The following is a 10,000-nucleotide window of genomic DNA, read 5'->3' on the forward strand; positions in this document are numbered from 1 at the left end:
AAACCTTCCCAGGTGCCTCCCATCCTCTTCCTGATTGCTCCCTGACAGCTCAAATGGTGCCTTCAAAACAAAAGCATTAACTGCTCAAATTGACAGAAATTCCTTATTAACTACAAACCAGAAAACAGACATTAAAAATTAACCTTCATGATCCAAAAATAAATTGATTTAATATGTACTGATAAACATCAAAAGATAAGTGTTTAACTTGCTTGTATACAAGAGAATCTTTTAATAGTCCTGCAGTTGGATGAAAACCATTTAATGGGGGTGAACAGTGAACACCAGCTCCTCAACATCCATATGCCCCCTGGTGGTGACCTGTGGGGAAGTTCATTAACGCCAATCTTTCATGATAAAGTGTCAACTTTAGTGCACCTTCACGTCTTCCCAGATGATTTTAGTTTGGTAAATGGACTGCACCTATCTGTGCTACGCTTTCAACTATTACACTATTGACCTTTTCTCGGATTTATAATATTGCAAACAATGATGATTACCACCAAAATGTTGGTTTAAATTTTAAGATCGAATAATCTAAAAGTAAAAATGTGATTTAAATGTTTTCATCATTTTTGAAAGGGCAAAAAAACAAAACAAAAACAAAGAGCACACAAGAAAGAGTTTTTCAGTCAGATTTTATATATCAATATATAGAGATATTCAAAAGTAATCCATTACAGAAAATGAAAAAAAGTGGAACCAGTTTGGTCTTGACACAGTTCATCTTTGCATGTACAACAGCTGGCTTGTCCCTGTCCTGGTTTGTCTGTTTTTTTATTTTTTTCAAACCAAAAACAAACAAAAACAATACAAGAAGAAAATGAAGAATCAAACGAAAAACAAAGGCACAAAAATAAATCATCTCAGTAACAGTGACGGAGAGGGCTGCAAAGTTGTGGGAGCGTTTTTCCAGGATGGGAAGTGGGTGAAAAATAGGTGAGCACAAACAAAAAAAAACAGGACCAACAAAAAGAAGGAGTCTAAACGGTGCACAGCGAGAAGCAACACAAACCACTTTGGCGGGGGAGAAAAAGAACGGTTTCTTACAATCAGGGGACACGGTGCTCTCCATTTATACAAATAAATTAATATACCTGTTCACACTTTATCTAAAATCTTATGTACAGCTTCTCCTTTACAGAACTGTATACATTATCAAAAACCTTATATGAAAACATATTTACAAATCAATGAATCGTAAAGCACCCTCAAGAGCTTTCTCACACACGGACACACACACACACACACACACGCACGCACGCACACACACACGCACGCACGCACGCACGCACGCACGCACGCACGCACACCTTCCACACTGTTTTCTTCCATGCAGTACACAATACTGAAGGCATTCTAAGAGGGTTGTGCAACAAAGAGCATCCAAAACAGTTTCAGATATGGCTGTGGGGATGGACATTAGCACTCACATGCATAATAATGATCGCAAGTGCACGCACACACACACACACACACACACGCACACACATTTTGAGGAGGTTTTTATGAATGGAGTGACAGTGTCAGCACCAGCGGGGGAATCAGCGGTCGCACAATCAACCCTCAGAACAGAGTTGTGTTTTCTCTCTCTCTCTCTCTCTCTCTCTCTCTCTCTCCCTCTCCCTGTATGTGTGTGTTCTGTGGTTTCATCACATCATGCAGCCACCAGCTGCCTCCTCCCACCAGGAGCTATCCAAAGCTGTTTTCTCAGATGAGGAGGAGGAGGAGGAGAAGGAAGAGGAGTAGCGGGCCGGGGGATCTCTCTGGCTGTTGTGAACGGGGGAGCATGCACGTGGCTGTGTTTGTGTGTCCTTGTCAGTGTGGATGAGCGGTTTTAGTGTCTGCTGGTGAGCTGGTACGCATGCCGTGTTTTGTCGGAGGACAAGTGCCTCAAGGTTCGCTCCTCCACGGGAATATTCAATCATTCATTCATTTATTTATTTGCTGCATCCCTCGTGTATTTGTGTGATTTATCTTCTGAACACCTTCAAGGTTTTGTTTTGTGTTTTTTTGTTTTTTTCCTGCAACCCGACTAAATAAAACCTGCAGTCTACTGCTCTTCCCAAACCACTGAACACCTTGACGAGTCCCAAGATGAGATGAAGGAGCTCCTACTTGCCAGAGAGTTGGATCTCCTCCAGCTCTGCGTCTCCTCCACTTAAAGGGAGGGTCAAATAAAGCTTCCAAATCAACACATTGATTTGGAGCTGAGAGAGAAAACTTAATATTAAAGGTCCAGTATGCTGCAAAACTCACATTGATGAAATGCCGTTGAAGGAGAAAAGTCCATCCTTTGCTTTTATTGCTTGCTACACTTTTTGAAAAGTGTGTCCTAAAACATAGTTCTGGCAATCAGCCCTTTGTGATGTCACAAGGGGTACTGAGACCATTCCGAGGCCAACATCTGACAACACCCTCTGTTCAGATGTTGGCTCCGCCACCTGAGAGCACCTTGCTTTAGTCTCCTTCCATACAGGTGGAAGTTCCAGCAAAAGCATCACGTTAGCAGGAAGCCAAAACCCAGAGAGTTTTATTAGCAGGCTGCAAACAGACGGCTAAATATGCTGCAGACAATGTTTGCCTTTATGACTGGAGACAGCATCAAGAAAGAGCTGAAAATGGTTATGACCTAGGACCTTCAAGACAGATTATCAACACTCTCGTAACTCCAGGCGCAACATTAATGACTGATTTTAACATGAATCTGCACAGATTGTCCCATAAACGCAGTTTTGCTCCTTCAGAGCTTCCGAGGAACTGGATTCCCAGGATGGCCCATCAGGAATCACACACACACATGCACACACGCAGAAAATTACACAACGAAATGGAACCTCTTTTTACGTCTGAAAACACGAGACATGTGGCACACACTGCACTCAGGCAACCAAGCAAGAAACAAAAAAAAAAAAATGGAGCAAATCTGGCCATTTAGGGTGACGCTGGGGGACACATCATCATAACACAATTCTGCCATCATTTCTCAACATCTACTGGACAAGAAGTAGATCTTGCTCCAACGCAGAGTTTTGCCTTTGGGATTTAGGATTTTTTTTTTCCTCCTTTACATAATCGGTTGTAAAATTAGCCGTTTTTCCAATGGTAGCTGGCACACGACGTCAGCTGGGAGACATGATATGTCGTTGGTCCAAAACCCCCCCCCCGCACCCTCAACACAACCCCATAGCCTCAAGTCGGCTGGTCACTTGGCGGTGGAGAGCATGGGCTGCTCCGTGTACCAGTGAGTCCCCGGATCGGGCATGCTGCCCCCCAGTGGCAGGGCAATGAACTGCGGGCAGGTGCCCCCACCCGCTCCCACCACCCCCATGTTGACGCCCTGCGGGTAGGGGTGGTGGTGCGCGTGGTGGCCCATCCCGTCGGTCCGGCCGATGTGGATCTCGTCCTCCTCGCCCTCGCCGGTGGTCTTGCGGTACACGGGGTTGTCGAAGTTCATGCTCTTGGTGGAGTTGCGTCGCCAGTTGCGCCACACCAGGTAGACTCCGGCGCACACCAGGCCGAACACCACTGTGGCAACGATAGGAACTGCATGCGTTTAACACACAGCGGCAGGGGGGTGGGACAAGGGGAGGGGGGGAAGCGTTAACAAGGCATCGCAAGTCCAAATGCATGAAATGAGGAGGAGCCGGACCGGCATGCAGGACACCCGGGGGTGGCAGTAAGGGGCGACAGAGAGGCCGTGTGTGGGCGGGTCGAACTGGGGTGTCGGAACCAATTAACTGACTCCAGATTAGCTACGAGAAACACTGTTGGTGTTACCACTGTAAACATTTGGTCTGATGAGAAAGTCACAATTTCACTGTGTTTGGGCTAAATGATGTTTTATCGAGTGAAACACATATAACTAGTCAGTGGTTGGTCGGCATCACTTCCTTCTCAAACTGGGACCTGTTGATTCATTTTGTTCTATTCTGCCCTTTCATCACGGGTGATGCGGAAAGGTTTTTAGAGTGCAATCTGGAGTGAAATTTTTCACAAAGCAGCGCTTGTATTTAAAAAAAAAAAAGGAAATGTATTGCACTAATGAGATAATCTCTTAGTGGTTTTCATTTGCAGAGAGGAGAAAAGGAGTCTGACAGAGGCTGTTCAGTCACGTCTCCCTGCAGAGGCTTTTAGTCTTGACTCTGTTATTAAACACATTAGTTGCCACTTAAAAGGCTTTTATTTGTAGATGTAAGTGTGGAGAAAAAAAAAGTTTAAATGCACAATTAAAGAATAAATTACCTCTGTTGGTTTTTTAACGGGAGGGTTCTGGCCTGATTGAAATGTGGCGACACGCAATGAAACCACTTCTGCGACTTGACCCATTCCGTGTGCACATTGTTTAACATTCAATTATGGACCGTATAAAGAAAGATATTTCAGAGTGTACACAATATGTGCACTTAAAATATTAAGTATTGATTGTGGAAGTTCGTAAAGTTTTTTGTCAGATTCACTTCATTTTGATTTTGTGAAAACATGTTCTAACTCAATGAGTTCGGACTGTTTTTTGGAGACATATTTGCAGTCTGTTGGCTGCGGCCCATTAAATTAGCCCTTCTAAAATGCTGACTTCCTCCCATTGCAGGCTGCCTCAATCAATACTTCCATCAAATTAGAACACAAACAAAACCCTCGCTGTTAAATGTGCTCCCGCCTAAACCGCCGTCTGAGGGGCAGCTTGAGGAGGTCTGAGGGAAACTCACTCACTCGCTCGTGTCCCGCTCAATGCAATTGAGCCACATCGACAATTTAAGTGCCTTCCTGCTGTGGCGCGACCAGATAAGAGGGCCTCTGATAAGTCCGACTCTATTAGAACCCAACACAGCGACACGACGTGTGGTGAATAATGCAGCGCGGCAGCGGATGTCAGACGACACGCAGGGGATGACTCCAGACAGAGAGAGAGGGTCGGTCGGCCTTCTCTCTCGTCGTTCCGCAGCTGCAGGCGACCGCAGGCAGGCAGCAGCAGCAGGTGGACACGCAGCCTCACGCAACCCTGCAGGCCTTGAAGGATGGACGGACACAACAAAGAGAAAGAGGGAAGGCGACTCACCGATGGGGATGACCAGGCCCAGGACAGCCACGGTCAGGTTCTCGCCCATGAGGAAGTGTTCGCCGCCAGCTGGGGGAGAAGGTGAGAGGAGTGAGAGGACAGAGAGTGAGTGACAAGGCAGCAGGGTGGAAGGAGAAAGGGGCTAAATCAGAAGAGGCAGGCAGGCAGGCAGGCAGGGAGGGGTGAGCTGGCTCCAGCAAAATTCTGGGGGGAAAAAAGTTTGATTTCTTGTACATCCATTTTGACAAGCTCCAGCTCTAGAGCATCTTTAGCAGGTCTTAGTACTGACCAAATAATTAGGATTTTGTCATTAGGGAACTAAGGGACATTGTGATGAACTATGATGTGAATGCTGGAAGCTGCTCAGGAAGAAGGAAAATAAAAAGAAGAGACTGCAAGCTTGTAAAAATCAAAGTGCTGTTAGCGCGGTTAGCATTGACGTGTGAGTGAAATAAGAACAAAGAACAGCAGTGAAAAGATGTTTTTACTTTTCTCCAGGTTTGGCTTTGGTGCAGTTGATCACTGAACATTAGCATCTATAGCGGCATTCCTTGTGCCTAGTTTACAGTTGAGTTTAGTGAAAGAGACACAGAGCCCGTTGAGAATGAGCTTTAATCAAGACGGATGTGTCCAAATCACACTTTCACGCAAATGCTTTTGTTAAGTTGATCTCCACCTTTCAAATGTTTTCTCTGTACCCTCCGCCGGATGGAAGGATGAGCACGTCTGGTGAAGACAGATTTGGGAAGAAATCTCTCTTCCCTCACTTAGGGAAGAGGAAGGCTGGGCACTCCCGTCTGAGTGCAGCTCTGAGTGATTTTTAAAAAAGACGAACCATCCTAGGAAAATAACAACCTTTAGCTGCAACCTTCCACATTTTATGAGTCCACATTCTGGGTGCTGTGAGGACTTGTAGTGTCTTGCCTTAGTGTCATCATTGCTGCAAGGCCGAGGACTTTTCTGCGGCATAAGAGCAGCGGCACTTGGCAAAGAAACAAGAGACACTAAGGTGACTAGCGGAGCGTATTAAGCCCACTTAACTTAAAACAGTTAAGCCGGTGCAAAGTAGATTTTTCCGGCTACTCACAGTGTTGAGAGACGCTGCTGTCGCCGGGGGGCGTGGTGGACGCCACTGTGGCGGTGGCCGTGGATCCCAGAGCCTTGGACTCTCGCGACGGCACGGGCTTCAGGGTGGAGAGGGGTGTGAGGGGCTCAGGGGCACCAGAGGGTGCCGTGGTCAGGTGTGGCGAGGCGTCCGCCTGGGACACTCCCACCGAGGGAGGGGGGAAATCTGCGGCGACGGTTGCCGCCGTTCCAGGTGTGAATCCATGGGGAGGGAAGGCCGTCGTAGGGTTAGTGGGCGCTGATTGGAAGGATAAAATAATAATACTTAGCCTTGAAAATAAAGATTTTGTGCATGCAATGTGCTTGACACGTCACTATTGGAAGCAAACAGCACGTTGACAAGGGGAGTTGAAAAGAAAAGTCAATTATTCCTAAAGCTATAAATAGTTCCTGCAAATAATCGCCAATAACTAATAATTTGGTTTTCATTTCTGAACTTGAGTGTTGTGTGCTGTGTGAGTGCAAATGCAATCAGACTTGATTGGAAAGAGGGCCTGGCAACACGTGCCGTTAAATCAGCACAACGTGCACATTGGCGGTAAATGGCTTTGATTAGCCGCTGAAAATATCTGCTTGAGTGTCAAAGCTTTGTAAAAAAAAACGCAGCTGTAGGATGAAAAGGGCGCGACTCGGCTCGTCATGCATTTAATGCTTCCATTAAAGCCAATTAGGGAGCACAGATAATAACACACAGCGAGAGCCCTGTTTACCAGAGTGACGAGCAGGAACAGCGTCACAAACACAATCATTCCTCCCTGCAGCGTGTTTCAACATATAATCACATGCAGCATTTGTGATTGACATGAGAAAGACACTGAAATGTGGCCCTCACTCCTCCCAACCTAATTCTTCCCCCTTTTAATCACAGATAAATTATTTTTATCTTAATTTCTACTTGGACAGCAGCATAAACAGTTCGCTATTATACTTTTTGAGAATTATAAAATAACTTTTAATTATACACATATACATATTTCTGTATATCCACATATATGCACACATAAATATGTGTGATTTTCAACGTTTTAATTATACATTGTATATATATTTATCCATTATTATTATACATATTTATATCTGTATCTACTGTATATAATGACAGCTCTGGCCTGTCTGCCACTATGGCTACTTATATCTATTTTTCCCTCTTCTTTTTTTGTATTTCCCTTTAACCCCAGCTGGTCAAAGCACATGAGCGCCCTCTGGAGTCAGGCTTTGCTCCAGTTTTCTTGCCACAGGGGATGTTTTTCTTGCCCACGGTTGCACCACACTTGCTCTGGAGGGTTTAGTTGGTTTTCTCCTGACTTCTAACTGCAAAGCGCTTTGAGACGTCTTTGGTAGTAATTTTTGTACTAATGAAATTTGACAAATGAATTGACCGATTACAATGTGATTAGTTTACTGATATTTTTTGTCTGATTCTGATTTTGTCACACAAAAAATACCCCAAAAAACCAAACCATCCTGACTCCAGCTCCCTGACAGACTCACCAGGAACGCAGCGCCTCATGTCGGGCCCCAGGTCCTGTCCATCCGGGCAGGCGCAGGTGTACTTGGGTGAGTGCTCCGTGATCTGAGGCGCCTTGAGACACAAGTACTCACAGCCCCCGTTGGCCACGCTGCCCAGGTTGCAGCTGTCTGGGCCTGGCGACACGGGGAGAACAGAGACACGCTGTGAATTAGTGGCACAGTGACACGAGACGGTCACTCGGTCAAGACGGTGGTAAGAACAGAACCCAGAACCAAAACGGGAGGAGAGAAAAAAATATATGACGTTTCACTCAGACCTGCAGGTGTCAATCACTGTGTTGGGATGCACACTGGATGCCACAGAAGCATATTGCTGCCACACTGAAAAAAAAGGGCTGAGTATCATGTAATGACTTGAAAGTTTCAAATTATGATGTGTTTTTACATGAAGCTGTCAAGTTATTTTGTGAAAGTTTCACGTGAAAATTACATCATAAAAACTTGAACGTTTCACAAAATAACAATAATAATTTTTTTTAGTATGGCAGCAATGCGCTTCCGTAGGATGCCGATTGACCACGGCAAGAGATTGAAATGCAAACAGGGCTGTAGGAGGCACTGATGGACGAGACAGAGATGGAATGTGACACTCAGGCGAAGGGAGAACACAACAACCACAACCATGATTAAGAGCTCCGTTCATCCCCCATTTGGATGGCAGGACGGATGGGGCGAGCGATCAAGGTGGAGCTCATGTGACAGACGTGTGACTGGAGCCTCGCCATGGTTCATTCATGAGCTGTGGAGGAGACGCCATCCCAGCCGCAACGACTGGGGAACAGAAACCAGCAGCGACCGACGGCGAAGATGCACCTTGCGGCTGGCGGAGCTGGTGGAAGACCACGATGTCGTGGGGGTCGTTGAGGTTTTCAGCCAGGGTCTGGATGTCCTGGCCGCTCAGTCTGTTGGCCATGAAGACAGCAGCCCGGTCTCTGTCCGTCCAGTAGATACGATCCTGGAGCACAGACAAGAACAGAAGAGTCAGGGACGAGTTTAGTGAAATCAAGTTGGCAGCTGTATTTCAACTGCAGCTCTACATAGAGACTCTTGAAAGCACAGCCAAAAGAAAATAATGCTTTTCATTCTTTCATCTATTTTTGGGGACTATTAAAACCACCACTCCATCAGCAGAGGGTCCAATTTGGAGGACAAATTTTGCATCCTTCAGGCTGTGACAATCACTGGAACTTTAACTTTAACTTTTTAACAATGACATCAATGATTTGTCCACTTTTTATATTTAATCTTACTGTCACTACAGCAGTCTGGCTGTACACATCTAATACAAGTTATTTTGTGGAGCCATTCCAGTACTTTAAGTGAAAAAAGAAGAGCAATAAAAAAGCGGCCCTTAAGTATATTTGCCATGTTTTTATCAAGATGTTTTATGATGGTCATGGTGGTTGATTTGTTTGCTTTGCTTCCCAACTTGGACACAAGTTTTTTTTCTTGAAAAAGAAAACAAGGTTATTGTTTTTATAACGTATGTGACATTTTTTGTTGTTGCCGTAGAAACTGCGGTCTGAGTTCAGCGGCCTCGCTGACTGTGCCAGCGTGTGCGCTGCTGCGCGCCTTGCTGCATCTTGAGTCAGCCGCTGAGGCAGAGAGAGTAAGAGACCATGTGACTCCGACAACAAGCTCGATAATTGAGAGTGGGTGAGGATTTGACACGACGGACGAGAGGGTCAGCATGTAGTCCCAGCAGCGCAGGCAGCAGAGGTTCACGGGTCAATTATTTTGTTCAGTCCAAAGGCATTTTGGTTGAACTGAGGGCAAAGTTCAGCGAGGAAACACTTGACACTTGCATACGGCAGTTTGGTCCTGCTGAAGAATCACAGGAGTTGGAGAAACAGGACGGATGAGTAAAAAGGAAAAAGAAACATTTTTCTTGCAGACGGTGCTACTTTAAAAAAAAAGAATTCCCATCTATTTCTGATTGAGAACTAGAGGTAAGAAAATGACTCCTCTTCATTACCATGAAGCGCCCTCAACGGGAGCTAATAACCACGACTTCATGGACTTAAAAAGAAGCTAATCGTTACGGAATCAATGCAGCAGCACAAAAAAACCGCTGGAAATGCTTTAAACAGGAGTTTGGCAAGATGGATGATGATGAGAGCACCCTCTGGAGGAGGGTGTGCAGTGACCTGAGCCGCCAGAGGGAACCGGAGTGAGAGCACACTGAGAGACCGGCAGCCAACAGTGACACCGCAGAAACAACAAGAATTTGTGGTTAAAGTTAAAGTTCCAGAGACTGTCGCTGCCCGAAGGATGCAAAATGTGTGC

At 45.6% G+C, this 10,000-nt stretch overlaps 1 protein-coding gene across 2 annotated transcripts in view; it reads right to left on the reverse strand.

The window, feature by feature from the left end:
- Positions 1 to 621: 621 nt before the first annotated feature.
- The window catches only part of LOC142884844 (low-density lipoprotein receptor-related protein 8-like), a 76,135-nt gene continuing 66,756 nt past the window's right edge, over positions 622 to 10,000 (reverse strand). The window contains exons 14-18 of one of the 2 annotated variants that reach the window (XM_076020786.1): positions 8,528 to 8,669; positions 7,676 to 7,828; positions 6,147 to 6,422; positions 5,060 to 5,128; positions 622 to 3,528 (exon numbers count right to left, since the gene is read on the reverse strand). In XM_076020786.1, coding sequence (XP_075876901.1) covers positions 3,206 to 3,528; positions 5,060 to 5,128; positions 6,147 to 6,422; positions 7,676 to 7,828; positions 8,528 to 8,669 — 963 coding nt within the window. In that variant the 3' untranslated portion in view covers positions 622 to 3,205. Of the gene's footprint in view, positions 3,547 to 5,059; positions 5,129 to 6,146; positions 6,423 to 7,675; positions 7,829 to 8,527; positions 8,670 to 10,000 lie in introns of both variants that reach the window. The other variant, XM_076020785.1, reaches the window with a different exon arrangement.

The sequence above is a fragment of the Nelusetta ayraudi genome, unplaced genomic scaffold (assembly GCF_046127955.1).
Source record: "Nelusetta ayraudi isolate G7.1 ecotype Tasmania unplaced genomic scaffold, CSIRO-AGI_Nayr_v1 ptg000011l, whole genome shotgun sequence".
Classification (NCBI taxonomy): Eukaryota; Metazoa; Chordata; class Actinopteri; order Tetraodontiformes; family Monacanthidae; genus Nelusetta; species Nelusetta ayraudi.